The sequence below is a fragment of the Zophobas morio genome, unplaced genomic scaffold (assembly GCF_036711695.1).
Source record: "Zophobas morio isolate AGI-343-1 ecotype UQ-CSIRO unplaced genomic scaffold, CSIRO_AGI_Zmor_V1 ptg000004l, whole genome shotgun sequence".
NCBI classification, from domain to species: Eukaryota; Metazoa; Arthropoda; class Insecta; order Coleoptera; family Tenebrionidae; genus Zophobas; species Zophobas morio.
Window position 1 is genome coordinate 12,237,367 of NW_026972109.1, and position 17,476 is coordinate 12,254,842.

General features: G+C 31.6%; 1 protein-coding gene across 2 annotated transcripts in view; it reads right to left on the reverse strand.

The window, feature by feature from the left end:
* Positions 1-17,476, reverse strand: part of LOC135141732 (uncharacterized) — a 155,717-nt gene that overhangs the window by 12,984 nt on the left and 125,257 nt on the right. For both annotated transcript variants that reach the window (XM_064073101.1, XM_064073110.1), the window contains exons 3-4: positions 14,856-14,986; positions 2,116-2,257 (exon numbers count right to left, since the gene is read on the reverse strand). In XM_064073101.1, coding sequence (XP_063929171.1) covers positions 2,116-2,257; positions 14,856-14,943 — 230 coding nt within the window. In that variant the 5' untranslated portion in view covers positions 14,944-14,986. The remainder of the gene's footprint in view (positions 1-2,115; positions 2,258-14,855; positions 14,987-17,476) is intronic.

The following is a 17,476-nucleotide window of genomic DNA, read 5'->3' on the forward strand; positions in this document are numbered from 1 at the left end:
TTAATCTAACGCATTAGACCTCTCGAACATCCTGACTTAAATGTTTTTTTTATAAATCTGTACTTCCCTACTAAGATATGTGAGGGGATAGTCGACATAGAACTCGAGTTGACAAAGCAATGACAAACGTTGGATAAAAAGTAGTGGCGTTCTGAGCTTAGGTCAAATGAGGTCAAGTTGAGCTAGGAGCCCCACTATATAACTACTAGAACGCGAGCGAGATAATCACAAACATTTTTAGGATTCACCTTTTTTGGACAAAACAAATTTTGAGTGACAACCAAACGTGCTGAGAATTATTCTGAAACAATTAACTTCGAGAATGTCAAGCGGGTGGAGTCTCATCTTTTTTTAATTGGTGTACACGTAGAATTTTTTTATATATAAGTTGTTTATTGATTTATTTTTGATAAAAATTTTCATCAAAAAAATCTGACCTGACCAAACCTGACCTGATTGAATATATACGATTACTGTTACTACTATTATTATTATTATTAACAACCGATGATGGTCATTTAAATGAAAGTAAGTTTGGTATGCGGGGAAGATAATCTATTGTCTAAGCTACTCGTAATTTCAGTAAAAAAGTTGTCCATAATAAAACACAGAAGGGCACTTACATTAAAGATGGATGGGAATTATTCCCTCGACAAAATAGATAGTTTGCCCCTCAGTTAGGTAACTTTAACGGGATGTCGGATAATTTTTTGATTGAGAGAAAAAGCGAATACAAATTCAGCCTGTTGAACTAGCTAATCCGATTTTTAATCTGGGATTCACTGTGACCATAAATGCTATAGGTTTTTTAAAAAGTGGTTATGGTTCGACATACTAGTTAGTGGTTTCGCATGATTTAGGGCCGGTCTAGCCCAGGTCTGCTTAGCTCAATGAGTACATCCTAATATTTTGAGAGATAGTGATCACTAATTTCACAAATAGGTGTACTTATAGTCTTAAACATAGCACTTAAAATTTAATCAGTAAAATTAGCTATAAATCTTTGTAGTAAACCTAAGATAGGAAGCCTTATTTCATGTGTAATATTACCGAATAGTCAAATATTTCAACCAATTTCAAAGAGTTTTTAATCCTGTTTTTGAATGACAAAATTTCTTTCAAACCTAGAAAGTTTCTACCTCGTGTTTTAATTCTTCTAGAGTTAGGAAGGAATGCAGAAAATCTAAATCAGTGTATCACAGAAAAAGTAAATCATCTGTGGAAGAACCCTTAAGAATGTCCACGAAACATAAATAACAGATACGGAAATAAAAGGTGCGAAAAATTCTAAAGAAAACTGGATTGAAACTACATAAAACAAAATAAGGAATCAGAGCGTGAATAGAAATTGCAAACCTCATGATAAATGTGATAAAGATATTCCGAAGGAATTATGAGCAGCAACATCTCTTTATTGAATCGAATACCCAATAAATCACTTCAACCGAAAGTAACGGCTGTGAAATTATGCACAGGAAAAAATTATGTCTCAGACGTCTGGAAATTTTTAGTTCTCTTGTCTATATCTATTTTCTTAAGGAAAAATTGGAAATTGGCAGCAAACACTGAGAACTATGAATTTATGGATTGTAAAACGAATTCTTGAAGTGTGGGTTTTATGGTCTTGAAAGAACAGTTTAGTGCATCTAAAAATAATAGCTGTGGATAAGTTTGCAATACCTGATAACTGATAAAATTTTTGGGTAGTCTACGGTATCAAGGTCAGAAAAATTAAAAGAATTAAAATATGACAAGTCACGTATAAAATAAATAAACCCGCATGCTTGAAGATAACGCCAAAAAGCAATCGTAGGGGATCAATTAAAAGCTTCCTTAAACGTCAGCAGGATGGTCCATTATACTATGTTATCTATTTTCTTATAGTTAATATAGTAAATAAAATATGTTTTGCAGAATGAGTATCAAATCATGTAGTCACTAAGGACAGTTCAACATTTGTTGTCATATGGCCTTCTTTACGTCCATTTGTGCGTGTTGGCGTAGGGTTTAAAGGAAGCAGCCTTCGCTAATGTCCAAAGAATGTTTCGAAGATGATGGCCGCAGCAGCTCCGGCATGCCGCCCCTGCCGGCGGCAGTAAAAACGAGGTCACTTACTCATCCACAACCAAGAATTTGTCGCCCTCCGATCCCAGACATCGTCCTTTGCTGCTCAGCCGCGGCCCTTCTATGATGATGGGCTGTCGGACCCCGGACTGGAACCACGTCCCCTCCCATCGCTCCGGGAAATAGCAGCCCCCTGAAAACACACAGACAGCACGCTAATGTAGATAATGCAGATGCATGGCCAGCTAGAGGGGTCAGATTTAAAACTGAAACCGGCGAATATGGGAACAGGCGAGGCAAAGATTAGCGGTTTTGATGAATTTACACGGTCCGTATCATATTTAGCGGCGGCGGCTGGAGCCCTTTTTCCGAGGCCGAATTAATCGTAATTGAATTATTTAGGCGTTCGTAATTAAACAAAAAATCGCGGCGGATTATCATTTCGCGATCTGCGGTTAAATGTTTTTTGTTATTTTTTCATTATCACAACAATCGGAAGCGCGACGCGGACTTGATGGCCAATCATTCTTTTTAAATTGTTTTATGTCGCGATTTACATCAGCTGCCATAATTGCGACACACGATCAAAAATGCAAATGTCACAATCCGATATTGGACGCGGGGGAATGGAGTCATGCAAAAATTCCAATTCTCGGAGTGCTTATGGCGACGTGCTGGTGGTGATTGTGGGGTGTGGACAAGGCAGGAGCTGTTATATTGCAAAACTCAAAATCGTCATCATTAAAATGAAATGCACTCTTGCGAAATGAAACGATTTTATAAGATATTATCTTGATTAGTAATACAAAAAACGACTATGGTACGTGTTATATAACAGTACAAATAAAACGACAAAACAAACAAATGTTTTTTCAAAGATACAAGTACGGGGTCCATGTTTCAAATTAAAGTCCTCGCTGAACTGCTAGAACGGAGTCTATTATTGAGTGGCTTTAAAAATTTATTTTGGTGGAATGTACATAGACTCAATGTCATGAAACTTTCATGATTTCATCTAGGAAAGTGTACTCTACTTTTTGACTCTGCGCTTTAAGTGTTTGCTCATTTACGTATTACCTACCTACATTTATGTACAAAATTGTCCAAATTAGATTTACAAGGTGAAAATAGATATTTTAATGAAACAGGGAAAAAGTTGCAGTTGCTTTCCTTTTTATATTTATTTTAATATACTTTCACAATTTAGGATCTAACAAAAAAGATAATTAACGAGTGACGTATGTGCTGATGTTCAGCACTTTAAAATTTTAGTAGGTGAAATTCGGACATAAATTAAAACCACCGATATTTGCATTGCTGGTTTTTTGCCCGTTAGCTGTCCGTCAGTTAATAATTTAACTTTAACGTCATACTTCTATTTTTGTAGACATTTTAATACTACAACTGAGCGCAGGAACCGACAGAGTATTTAAAACTTTTTGAAGGTTTAATAGATTCATGAAACCAATACGTGGCGATATTTTTTGAACTGATCAAAATAAAGGGAAAAGTCAATTTTTATGAACTTGAAATACAGAGATAACTGCAGATTATAATTTTTGTTTTTTATGCTAACTGTAAAAATATCGGTCTCTGCAATTTCGTATTGTTGAAGATTATTCTGTAAAAGAGAACTTTATTACTTCCTAAGCGTGAGCTACCTGACCTCTAGAATGCGAAAAAAGTAGTCTTCCAATTGCGCCTGTCTGTCTGTCGTCTGTATTGTTTGTTTGATTGTTGTCAAATTTTGATGTATACCTATTAGGAATATTATGTAGATGTAAAATGATAATCAGAATTTGGCTAATTTTCCCCACCACCAATGGGATGATGTCATCTCCAATATTTACAATATATATTTTTTAATTTTATAAAATAAGGTAATACAGTAAGGTTGTGTTTTCACCTTACACATTCAGATTTTTGGAACAAAACATTTTGCATTTAACTTTGAAACTGCAAAACCGAATGCTCTGAAATCTTGCAAACGTTTTAAGGTTATAGTAATCATGGTAAATCGTTAATCAAAATTTATTCGTTTGTCGCTTCCCAAAAAATTGATGACGTTATCTTAAAATTTTGTAATGAAAAAACTCACTTGAAACAAACGCATAGCACACTTCTTTACATTTACTTTAACATTGCGTACATATTTTATTTTAACTTATAAGATTACCCTTATAATTATGTATAACCTTTGTGTATTATGCAGGGTGTCTCTTTTATTTGATACAACCCCTGTAATTTATTTATTCTTAAAGATAAACCTGTAGTTCTTTGAGCAAATTTGTATCATTTTAAAAGATCTATGTGATGGCAGCCTCACATTTTTATTATCACTTAGTAGAAAAGTTATTCAATAAAATAGACGAAAAATTCATATTTATTGATGACAATCTAGTAGCATGAAAAATTGACACTCATGTCATTTATTCACATAAGTGATCTTTTAAAATGATACAAAATTGCTCAATTAACTATATGTTTATCTTTGAAAATAAAAAAAATTACTGGGGTTGTATCAAATAAAAGAAACACGTGGTACATGATATAATTTTTCGAAAAATCTGACTTTTTTTATATTGCAATTTTTTGGTTTTTCTTTTTTTTTTCATGGTTTTTTTGTTTTTTCATTTTTTTAACGTTTCAATTTTTCCATTTTTCAATATTTCGGATTATTTTTCGTTCTTTTAACTTTAATTTTTCAATTTTTCATTTTCTCGACTTGTTCGTTTCTTCAATTTTTTGATTTGTAATTTTTAATTTTTCCATTTTTCAATTTCCCAATGTTTAATGTTTTGATTTTTTAATTTATAGTTTTCTCAATGTTTCAAGTTCTTGATTTTATTTTTTATTTTCACGATTTTCTGATTTTCACTTCCTGAATTTTGTATTACAATTTTGCGTTTATTTAATTTTTCAAATTCTTAGGTCTTGATTTTTCAATTCATCCATTTTCCAATTTTCCAATTTTTGGATCTCCAGTTATCCGATTTTCCGATTACTTTAATTTTCAATATTTCAATTTTACAATACATACTTTATTTCGCTTTTTTCGATTTTGCCCTTTTTCGATTTTTATGTTTCTCAATTTTTTATCTTTCGATTTTTGAATTTTTCGTTTCTTCAGTTTTTCAAATTCTTGATTTCCAATTTTTTAATTTTTTTAAGTTTTCATTTTTACTTAAAAGTCGAAAAAATGTAATGAATCAAAAAACTGGGATGAAGACAAAACGGAGCGAATTGATAAATTGGAAAACCGGAAAATTGTAAAAAATCTAATCATACAAAAATGGAAATATTCTAAAATCGCAAAATTGAAAAAGTGAAAAATTGTAAAAATTATAATTATTATTATAATTATATTTAAAAGGAAAATTAGAAAAATAGCAAATCAAGAATTGAAGGAAGGAAGTATCGAAAAACTGAAAACCGAAAAATTGCAAATCCAAAGTTCGAAAAATTTCACATTGAAAAAAAAAAATAAAATCACAACACTGAAAACTGAAAAATTGAAAAAATTAAGAAAATAAATCGAAACAAAAATTAAAAAATTAAAAACTCGTGAAACGGCATATCGAAAAATTGCAAAATTTAAAAATTAAACCAACCAAAAATTGAAAAGTTGAAAAATTAAATATCGAAAATGAAAAAATTTAAAATTTAATAATTGAAAAATGGAATGTTCCAAAATCGTAGAATTGAAAAAGTGAAAAATTGTATTATTATTACATTATATTTAAACGAAAACTAGAAAATTGGCAAATCAAAAATTGAAGAAAGGAAATATGGAAAAACTGAGATTCGAAAAATTACAAATCCAAAAATCGAAAAATTTCGCATTGAAAAAAAAATGAAAAATTATAAAATAACAACAGTGAAAAACCGAAAAATTGCAACAATTAAGAAAATTAACCAGAACGAAAAATTGTAAAATTGAAATATTCTAAAATTGTAAAATTGAAAGAGTGAAAAATTGTAAAAATTGTAATTATTATTATATATTTAAAACGAAAATTAGAAAAATTAAAAAAAACTGAGAACCGAAAATTTGCAAATCCAAAAATCGAAAAATTTCATATTGAAAAAAAATAAATAAAAATAAAATCACAACATTAAAAAACTGAACAATTGAAAAAATGAAGAAAACAAACCGAAACGAAAAATTGAAAAATTAAAAATTAAAAACTCGTGAAAATGCAAATCGTAAATTGCAAAATTTAAAAATTAAACCAATCAAAAATCGAAAAGTTGAAAAATTAAATATTGAGAATGAAAATATTTGAAATCCAATAATTGAAAAATGGAAATATTCTAAAATCGTAAAATTGAAAAAGTGAAAAATTGTAAAAATTGTAATTATTATTATTATATACTTAAAACGAAAACTAGAAATATGGCAAATCAAGAATTGAGGAAAGAAAATATCGAAAAACTGACAATCGAAAAATTTTACACTGAAAAAAAGAAAAATTATAAAATCACAACATTGAAAAACCGATAAATTGAAAAAATTAAGAAAATAAACTGAAATGAAAAACTAAGAAATCAAAAATTCGAAACTCGTGAAATTGCAAATCGAAAAATTGCAAAATTTAAAAATTGAACCAACCAAAAATTGAAAATCGAAACACTGAAAAATTAAGAAATGAAAACTTGAAAAACTGCAAATCAAAAAATTGAAAAATTGTAAAATTAAAGGAAATAAAAAACCGAAACGAAAAATTGCAAATCGAAAATTTGAAGAAATGAAAAATTCAAGAAGCGGAAGCTTGAAAAATAAAAAAATTAAAACTCGAGAAATTTTAAATCGAAATATTGCAGAATCTAAAAATTCAGAAAACAAAAAAATTAAAAATTGAAAAATCGCAAATCGAAAAATTGAAGAAACGAAAAACTGAAAAAATTAAAATTGAAAAAACAAAAAAATTATAAAATCGAAACATTGAGAAATTGCAAATCGAAAAATTGAAAAACTCAAAAGCTGGAAAATTGAAAAACTGAAAATTAAAGTTAAAAACCCGAAAAATTGCAAATCGACAAACTGAAGAAATAAAAAAAAAAAAATTGAAAAATTCAAGCCAAAATGTTATTTACGCCACTGATTTTACTTTAAGACGTTATCACAAAACAAAAATCACAAACAATTTTATAATTTTTCAAAGAAACGGGATTTATTGGGCTCCACTTCAGGGGCGAGAAAACTTCCGTCGAAATAACGTTCGACCAATTTTTTCAAGGTAAATATTTGCTTCCAATTCCTCTCATTAAAAGCACGAGGACGAAAGAACGGAAGAAGGAATGAGGAACATGATGAAGCAAGATACGGAGTGAATGATTAAAGTAGTCCCGGAGTAACTGAGCAGATGTTAGGAATTCGCAGCAATTATTTGATAGAATAATTGTCACGAATTTTCCTCTCTTCCTCTTCCAACCTCTTCTCATATTCCGGGACTCTTTTAATCATTCACTCCGTATCTCGGACGTGATCATGAATTTCTCATTCTTCTTTCTATTCCTGCTGATTTAGGTGCTATTTCTGTGTTACTTTACCCTGTGCAGTTTTGTTATCTAAAGTTTCGTAAGACGTTCTCAACTTTAATTTTCGTATTTTCGTCCGTACTCATTTTTCCACTAAGAGTTCCAACATTTTTTGTCTCGACTTTGCTTGTAATATGAACTTTTAATCTCGTCATTTTTTTTTAATTTTCACATTGAAATAAAAACTACAAACAAGTTGAAAAAAATGTAATTTCACGTGGATTTTATGATTATATTAACTGTTTGCGTTTCTTTTTTCATAATTTTTTTTAAGAATAATATTCTAGTGTTATATATATAAATGCTAATATTAGTAATAATCAATAGCCTGAGCTGTGTTGTTGTGTTATTTTGGAACATTTTATCCTATTATTATTACGGGTATTAGTGGTTGTTTCCCCTCCGTCAGAAGTCATGACACGTAAATAATGCTGATTTGAATTTAAAAACCGGGCCAGCTGCAGTAACGAGTAGGATGGAAATATATGCAACTCAACATACACTCATAGTACCTTTCACTCGACTAAGTACCGACGATTTGTGTCCAATTATTCCTCCTTGACTGTTCTTTTGAAGCGCTATATTTATGTCGTGAATCTCCTTCTTGTTCGCTCTACATTTGAGAGTTACTCGTCAGTTTATCGCCGCTCATCACTTTTGTCTTGCGACTCGCCTGAATTGCCGGCACCTTGATTGATCGCGTTAACCCTACATAGACAAATATAGGTCCGATAATTGCGAGGGACCCTTCCAAGCTGACCCTTCTCGTTATATATTTGCATTCGCCATTTTATAATCTCACGCACTTTATCTCTCACGATTCGTCTTTGTCGAGGCGAAGAAAATAAAGATGGATGCAACGCGTTTCCAACTTTAACTATTAATCGTCGAAAATGTACGTGAAAGTGGATGAGAAGTTTTATCAAAACGTTCGGGTAAGAATTCCGATTTATCGGCGGGCAAGATACGTGTCCGAATTATACGGCTTTCCTCGTCCCACCCCGCCCGGCACGCCGTTTTAAAACCCTTCCACCATCGATCCGGACCGCCCGAAATTTACTGTTTTAATGTAAATTGTTGCAGGATAATATATTGCCGGCCAGGAATGGGCGGGCATTTTTTCAAATTTTGCGGATAATGTCCCACGGGTAATTATTTCGTGTACGGAGTCGAACGGTGCCGATTAACCACCGGAAAATGGACCGAAATTTATATAAAGCAAGGACGCTGAAATGTGGAGGGTCCACTTTAAAGCGAACCACACAATTCGCTAATACCGTATATCCCGTAAATGGGAAATGAAGACATCCTGTCTCCATTGTCAAGACTTTGTTGTTTTTTAAGTTTGTTCGCATTTTTTCACTTCTGGGGCTGAACGTGAAACTTTACTCTTTCTTGTGAGGGCTGAAATGTCAGGTTAACCACGAACGACTAAAAGTGAACTTAATCCCTCCAGAAGAAAAATGAAAATTAAGGGGACTCGCTAGACGAGGTATAATATTTTTTTGGTTTTTTGTATGAAAAAATGATGTTAATATAGATGTATCATACATCAAATTGCAGCTTTTTTCATATTCTAGAGCGCAGAGATCAGCTCAATCAATGAAAAAAATATGGCGGAGAAATATCGTAAAAAAAGCACCATTGTATGTTTTCTTTTCAAGTTTTTTGAGTCATAACCATCATAGAATCACTTGAAAATTCGCACATGGATAAAACATCACTTTTTACAGGGCGCACAGTCATTAAATGTTTGTTAGTGGTACAATTTGTTTAAATAATAATGTGTTTATTAAAATCAAAATATATCACAAATTAATGCAAAATACGTCGAATAATTTTAACAGGAATATCAGAGGAAAATTAATGATCTATTGGTTAGCAGAGTTTTTAATAAAAACTAACAATTATTGAAAAAAATGGGTATCAATTCGACAGAATTGGAGCAGTTAGTTCAGTACTTTGCCGATAGGAGCGCCACTAAAATTTACGGAAGCGACTTTCCAGGTAAAACCCTTATCGCCTTCTCTACCATAAGCTGATTGTTAGAGTTCTCGACTGATTTTTCTAATTTATGGCAAGGAACTCAGTTTTATAACAAGCCGCCAGGACCGGCCGTAGTAATCTATTGTTAAGGAAATTAACTTTTACGCAATGAGGTACTATCATAAAACCGAATTAAAACTGGGGAACTATAATATTTTTACTCCACTCAGGATCCTGAATTCAATACACATGATTACTAAAAATTCATTGTAATATTATTGTTAATATGTATTTTGCTTTGTTAATTAATAAAACTAATAAACATATTTATAATAATAATAAAAAATATATAAAATACAGATTTTGTTTAACACGTATAAGTAGCTAAGTGTATCTACTACTTATCCCAGAAAGGAAGTGTTTTAAAAAAGCCCTACGCCCAGTAACTTCTCCCTTCATTGTTTTCTCGAAAAAAGTGCTCGTACATGTTTTCATTTGCCGAGAGATCATTTTCAAAATATATTTATAATAAAAATATGCAAGTCCTGGTGATGAAAAATGTACTCCTAATAAATTATTAAAGTACATAAAAAAAATAGAAACAAATTTTATTTATTTAAAAAAAATCTCCTGCAGAGGCAGGTTCCTCTTTCTTCTTGAATCAATTATTTCGGGCAATAATGCGCCAAAGTAAAATCTGCCAAGTTTATCTGCCATCTTGTTACATATTTCTTCGTCTTTATAAATTTTTTCTATATTTATTCCTTTGGGTGTCCATACAACAAAATAAACTTGTGAAATACCCGTAACAAGCATTTGTCCCTGGACTTGAAAGTAGTAATCATGATTTTTTTTTTAGTTTCAATTCTCTGTCTGTCAATGTACAAAATTTGATTATTTTTTTTCTAACCGCTTCTTGGCGAGACAAATCTTGAGATTTTGAAGGGCATTTAATTTCGACTAATGCACTCCTATCCTCTAGAACCCTGTCTGGACTAGCAGCCGAGTAAGGAAATTGTTTTGAAATAAACAAGCCACACCGTTCAGTTTTTATATTTTTATTTATTTCAAAACACTTGACAGCTTTTTCCTCACTTTGCTGTCCATAGTATGTATGACTATTACCTCTAAATGTACTGTACAACAGAGACTCCACAGTTTTAGCTATTGCTGTAGTCGGTCTAAGTTTGTAAACACGTCCAAAATTTGGAGCCGTAACCCTAATTTCTCTTTCTTTTGCCCAAATGTGCCTAGTGTCTATTTCAATTTGGTCTAAATTCAAAGATAATTTCTCTTTGGCTGTCACAAATGTTTCCACATCCATGACAGGATTTTCTAAAAAATATTTAAACCATAATCGCAGTCGGGACCAGCATACGTACATTTTTTACGACATATTTTTTTTACGAATACTTTGTCTAAGACGAGCTTGTTTCATAGACGAACAATATTTTTTTGTTATTAAACCAGGACCGTTTTAATCAGAATATATTTACTTATCCCCTCTAAAAAATTGATGACGTCATCTTAAAATTTTGCTGAATAAATCCTATCTAAAATGTACAAAATATGATGAGTCTCTTCTTGTAATTTATCATCCCATTCATATTTTTTGGATTCGGATATATAGGGTGACTCAAAAAATTTAATGAATGCGCAAACTTATTTTATTAATTTAATCAGGAACTACAAAACCGAATGCTTTGAAATCTTGGAAATGTTTAAATTTATGATAAGCATGGTAAATTTTTGATCAAAATATATTTGCTCATCCCTCCTACAAAATGGATGACGCCACCCCAAAATTTTGCTGAATAAATCCTATCTAAGTTGTATAAAATATGATGAGTCTCTTCTTGTAATTTATCATTCCATTTATATTTTTGGATTCGGATATACAGGCTGACTCAAAAAATTTAATGAATGCGCAAATTTATTTTATTGATTTAATCAGGAACTACAAAACCGAATGCTTTGAAATCTAATGTGGAAAAAAAAACATAATAGGCATGCAGTCGTCACGTTTCCGATAGCGAGAGAAGTACTGTCTAAACTCTTTAGACCAATTTTTTTTATTTTCCGATTTCTCCATTTCTCAATTTTTCAATGTTTCAGTTTGGGATTTTTTCACTGTTTCGATTTTTTAATTTTTCTTCCATTTTTAGGTTTTTCAATATTTCAGCTTTGGAATTTTGCAATATTTCGTTTCTTCAATTTTTCAAATTTTTGATATTGTGTTTTCTCGGTTTTTAAATTTTTCGATATTTTAATTTTTCAGTTTTTAAAGTTTTAGGTTTTTAGATTTCTCACTATGTCGACTTTTCGATTTTTCAGTTTGTCGAATTTTTAAATTTTAGATTTTTTGTTTTCTTTGATGTTTTGAGTTCTCGATCATTCATTTTTCTGAGTTTTCAGGCTTAGATTTTTTTTGTTGTTCAATTCTTGGATTTTTAAAATTTATGTTTTTTAAATTTTCCTATTTATCAACTTACTGGGATTTCAATGTTTTGATTTTTTGATTGTTTAATTTCTCGAAAAATTTTCAGTTTTTCAATTTATTAACTCGATTTCGATTTCTCAATTTTTTGACATATTACTATTGGGATTTTTCAATTTATCGATTCTTCATATTTTCGGTTTCTCGAATTTCTTCATTTTTCGATTTCTCAATTTTCCGATATTTCAGTTTTACGATTTTTAAATTTTTTTATTTTTCAGTTTTCAATTTTTGACGTTTCTAAATTTTTCGATTTTTCAATTTTTCGATTAACTGATTTTTTGATTTTCCCATTTCTCTATTTCTCGATTTTTCTATTCTTTCTTCAATTGTGATTTTTCAATTTTTCGATTTCTGAATTTTTCAATGTTTCAGTTTTGAATTTTTTCACTTTTTCGATTTTTCAATTTTCCTTCCATTTTTCAGTTTTTCAGTATTTCAGTTCTGGGATTTTGCAATGTTTCGGTTCTTCAATTTTTCCATTTTTTGATGTTTCGATTTCTCGATTATTCGATTTTTCAAGTTCTCGGTTTAGATTTTTTGGTTTTCCAATGCTTCGATTTTTAAATTGTTTAATTTTTAGATTGTTCAATTTCTCGATTTATAGATTTTTCAATTTTTCGGTTTACCGATTTTTTTTCATTTAAAATGTTTCAATTTTTCAATTATTAAGTTTTCGATTCTTCAATTTTGGTGTAATTTGAAAACGGTATTAATAATACATTTAGGCGAATAAACTAATAGACGGGCTTGATAAGCCTTGTTTCCTCTACAGTGTCTAAATTGTGTTTGAATAATATAATAATTACCTCGAATATTAAAATTAATATGTCAAAAGAGTACGAGAAATGATTATTCTGGGCTGAAGGTATGTTGTGGGCCGCCTTAGGATGTTTTTATAACCCATGTCCGGTAGTCGTCTATCCCAGCACGTCAAGTAGATTTAAAGAAGAATTGCTGGTTGTGTTTAAGGCAACAAATGGCGCCCAATTCAAACTTGTCTCTCGTCTAGCGTTCCCCCTTAACATCTTAGCACTATTATTATTATTATTATTATTATTGTTATTATTATTATTCTTTATATTTTGTAAAAAATCTGGTATAAGAATTGCTAAGTAGGTGTTTAGTAAAAAATGTGTTTTTAAGTAAAGTCCTACTGATATTTTTCTTTTTCCCGGTAGCGTCCATGGTAAAAAATAAAAATAAAAACTTTCATTTTGGTGCATTATTATTAGACAAATTAAACTATATATCAACGTAATAATTTTGTTAACTAGAAAGTAATAATCGTTCAAAATGGGTCATAAAAAAATCGCCAAATTAAGTGTTTGTTGGACGGCTGTTGTATCTTTCAAAGTTTGATGGCATGACTGACCCGAATTTTTACTAGTGGTGGACCAACTTATTACACATGTTGTAAACCCCGTCTATTTGATTTATTATTGGCCAAGCCCGGCTTGCGAAACGTGTTTTAAGGCACAGTTACGCAGTTGCAGGTTTGCCAAGTTCGCTGAGAAACCGTAAATCAGAGTACCGCGTTTGCGACAAGTTGTAATTTCATAAAGCACCGGTGTTATAAAAATTAGGATTTGACCGTGTTTTGCTTATCTGTCACGTTAAAATGTGTTTGTTTTGCCGGCTGGTAGTTTACGAAAGCATAAATGTCAAGCTTGGTAAACCTGTGATTGTATAAACGAGGCTTACATTTTACCGATTCTAATATTTTCATTTGTAAAAAAAAAAGTTGTGTGTGTTCGTAGATAAAAGTTAGAAATATTGGCACTGTCATCCAGGTAAAATCCAGACGAATCTCCATTAAATATATAAGAAAAGTTGAGACGAATGACAAGTAGTATTGCCACCTAAGGACGACAGGAGGCTCCCTGGATGTCCATGTGATTTTAAAATATTAATGTCGTTTGAGTCCTGACTGCTGGTTTCTGGTCCCTTGACTCTGCAAGACTAATGTATTTGCCGGTGTCACAATTTAAAATATTCAAAGAAAATTATTACTCGCCCAAACCAGAGTATGTAAACGTTCTCAAGGTTTAAACGCTTACAAGTTTACAAATTATTTAACCGAGTCGTTGGGCGTTGCACAATAAAGACTCGTATTTAAGGGTTATTACCGTACAATGAACAAATGAATTAAAAATGAGATGCAAAGTAGGAAATAAAGGTGCTGTTTACACTTGGATATCGATTAGTAATGGTCCGAGGTAGCTCATTATTTTTTTAAAACTAAAATTTCACAGGAAACATCTGCGCGATTGAAACTGTTAGCTTCGGGAAATTTCCAATTTTTTGTCAACACTCTAAACAGTACAAGTTTTAACATTGAGTGTTGTGAAAAATTTGTGGTATATTTTTGTGGGGATACAAAATTTACATTTATTTTGTTAGTCCACACTTTCAAAAAATTGCAGACTTTCGTGAAACGTATTATTTAATGGTTCGAGGAAATAGTATATTGTACGACATTATGAAAATAGGAACCATTTCCCACACGAATAAATGTTCGCAGATACTGCAATTTATACGAGGATTTTATGCGAATTTTAAACTATACTTTCCTAGGATCATTATTTTGTAGGATTGTCCTACATTTTCTAGACGACGGAGTTACTTTTACGCTTACGTACGAAAATAGTGTTAAATAAAAAAATTAGTTCGTTTTGTAACGGATTTCGAGAGTACGTCGACGCCCTATTCGGAATAAGGTCTGTTATTGTGCACGGCCAGTTTCCAATTTGCGGGTTGATGTTACCTTGTTGTTTAAAAGTGGCGGTGAAGTGGAAAAAACAGGGCAGGACGATAGCGAAGTGAGTGAAGAAGACGGACCATCGAACATCCATAGTGAAGCTTTATTGCTGCGGGTTACATTGTAGCACTTTGTACCTGAAACAAGAACAAAACGAGGCCGCTTTAATAAGCACAGTATTTTATCGCGAGATTGTACGAGGTGTTTTTTGTGTGTGGGAAAAACTTAGATATTTCACCTTAAAATAAACACATTATACGCTACTCTGAATTTCTATTATAAAATTAAGCCCGGCTCGGCTTTAATTCCAGCTAAAATGCCCCATAAAGCTCAAGATGCAACGGCGGATTAGATCGCGGCACGTCGAAAAAATAAATCCCGGAACCGAACCGGATAAATGTTGTCGTCCGGACTTTGCCGGAGTCATGCGTTATGCCACTGGTTATGCAAATTTTTCAATTACGGTACATATAAAAGATGACTTAACTATCTCTGTTCCACACGAGTTCAACTGTAACTTATTTTTTGTTTTTGGCTGCAGACTCGACTTCTGACATGAAAGTCTTTCTAAGCCTAGATAGTAGAACTCTAGCGAACTTTATTGTTTTCGCGTAGATGTTTTTTTGAAAACGAGAAATCGTGAAAGGGACAAGGACGGAGCGATATTAATTTCTGCCGTTGTTATGCTACTGAGTGCTTCAAAAAGCTCAGGGGCTCAAAGTTATTTACAGTGAAGAATAGGGTGAGAGGTTTCATTAGAGGACATAAAAATAATGGAAAAAGACACGAAGGAAAATGGTAGCTGAATTTATAATGACACACGAGGGGTGCAACAAATTAGTTATTTCGAAAATCCGCACGTGATCATTGGTGTTTAAGGGGGAAAAAGTTAAGTTCAAATATTAGGCGTTTTTGTGATTTTTTTCTGTTTTGGAAAAATGTTTTAATCAAGTCGCCATGTTTAACTATATTTCAAATTTCAGAAAAAAAACTTTTCAAATAACAAAGTTATTTGACCGTTTCGGGACTTTGTACTAACTCTGTATAACGCGGGGACAGTTTTTTAAAAAACAGTTTACTATCATCTTTTTTTTAATTTGTTTAAATTTTTACATTACCTATTTTTAAAAATCAAAATCTCAATTGTTAATGAAAATTTTAGAACGCGGTTTTCACCACTGTTTTCAATTTATAAAACTCTATAAATTTCATGGAAAACATTGTCGACTTTTTTGTCGGGAATGAGATATGAGAGAGAATGGAAGATTTTTCGACACAAACTATTCACTGTATCTCATTTCCGACAAAAAAAAATTGACAATGTTTTCCATGAAGTTTATAGAGTTTTATAGACTGAAAATAGTGGTGAAAACCGCGTTTCAAAATTTCCATTATTAATTGAGATTTTGATTTTTAAAAATACGTAATGTAAAAATTTCACTAAATTGAAAAAAAAAGAGGATGGTTATTTTAGAAAACACTGTCCCCGCGTTATATAGTGAAAGATGTGGACATGTTATATTTAAAATTTCATAACAATAAGTTTGTTAATAACGGAGATATTATATTCTGAAAATATATTGACAATCCATAGACGCCAGACGTGAGGACTCCTCTGAAGCATGAAAAAATTGGTCTCCCGTTTTCATCTGTCTGTCTGTCTTCTGTGTCGATTTCTAGTAGACAAATAATTTCTGAAACTACCGGATCGGTTATTATCAATTTTGTTCTGCATTTTAGAATGATCGTGTACGTGGTAAAACTAAAATTAATTTGTGTAATCAATAATTTGATGACGTGCCTCCAAAAATTTTGTACTTTAATTTTACAAACTCAAATTATATAATTTTTCAAAGAAGCATGATTTGTTAGACTGTTCTCTCGAAACAATGGGATGACGTCATCTCCAAAATTTACAATAACAAATGTTAGTTAAATTTTATGAATCAGTGTTGAGTTTTTACCTTTGACATCCAGATGTTTGAAAAAAAAAATCATAATCGAATGCTCTGAAATCTTGCACCTTTTAAGGTTATCGTAAGCATGACAAATCGTTCATTAATTTAAGATAAGACTGATTTTGCCAAATGGCATACCCTTTAAGAAAATAAAGGGCGGCTGGGCGGGGCTAATACTTGCCAAGATAAGACTGATTTTGGCAAATGACTTACTTTCTAAGACAATAAAGGGTGGGTGGGCGGGGTAGTACTTACGAAGATAAAACTGATTTTGGCAAAGAACCTTCACTCTAAGAAAATAAAGGGCGGGTGGGCGGGCCTAATACGTGCTAAGATAAGACTGATTTTGGCCACTAACAAGTATTATTAATTTGGTATTAGGCGAAAATGAAATTATAGTCATCACCAGAAGTAGAAAGATTGTTACAGAAGTTAAGCCTTTTTGTCCGAAAACCTCTATGTTTTGATAGTAAATATTTAAATATTTAAATATTTAGGCGAAGTTAGATTAAAGAAGGTTTTTGAATTGTGGGTATACCACGAACATATTTTGTATATTTATTTGACACATTTTCTTCTCGTTCTCTACTAGCGCCGCCTACCAGCCCTTTATTTTCTTAGAGGGTATGTCATTGGCAAAATCAGTTTTATCGTAGCAAATCCTAGCCC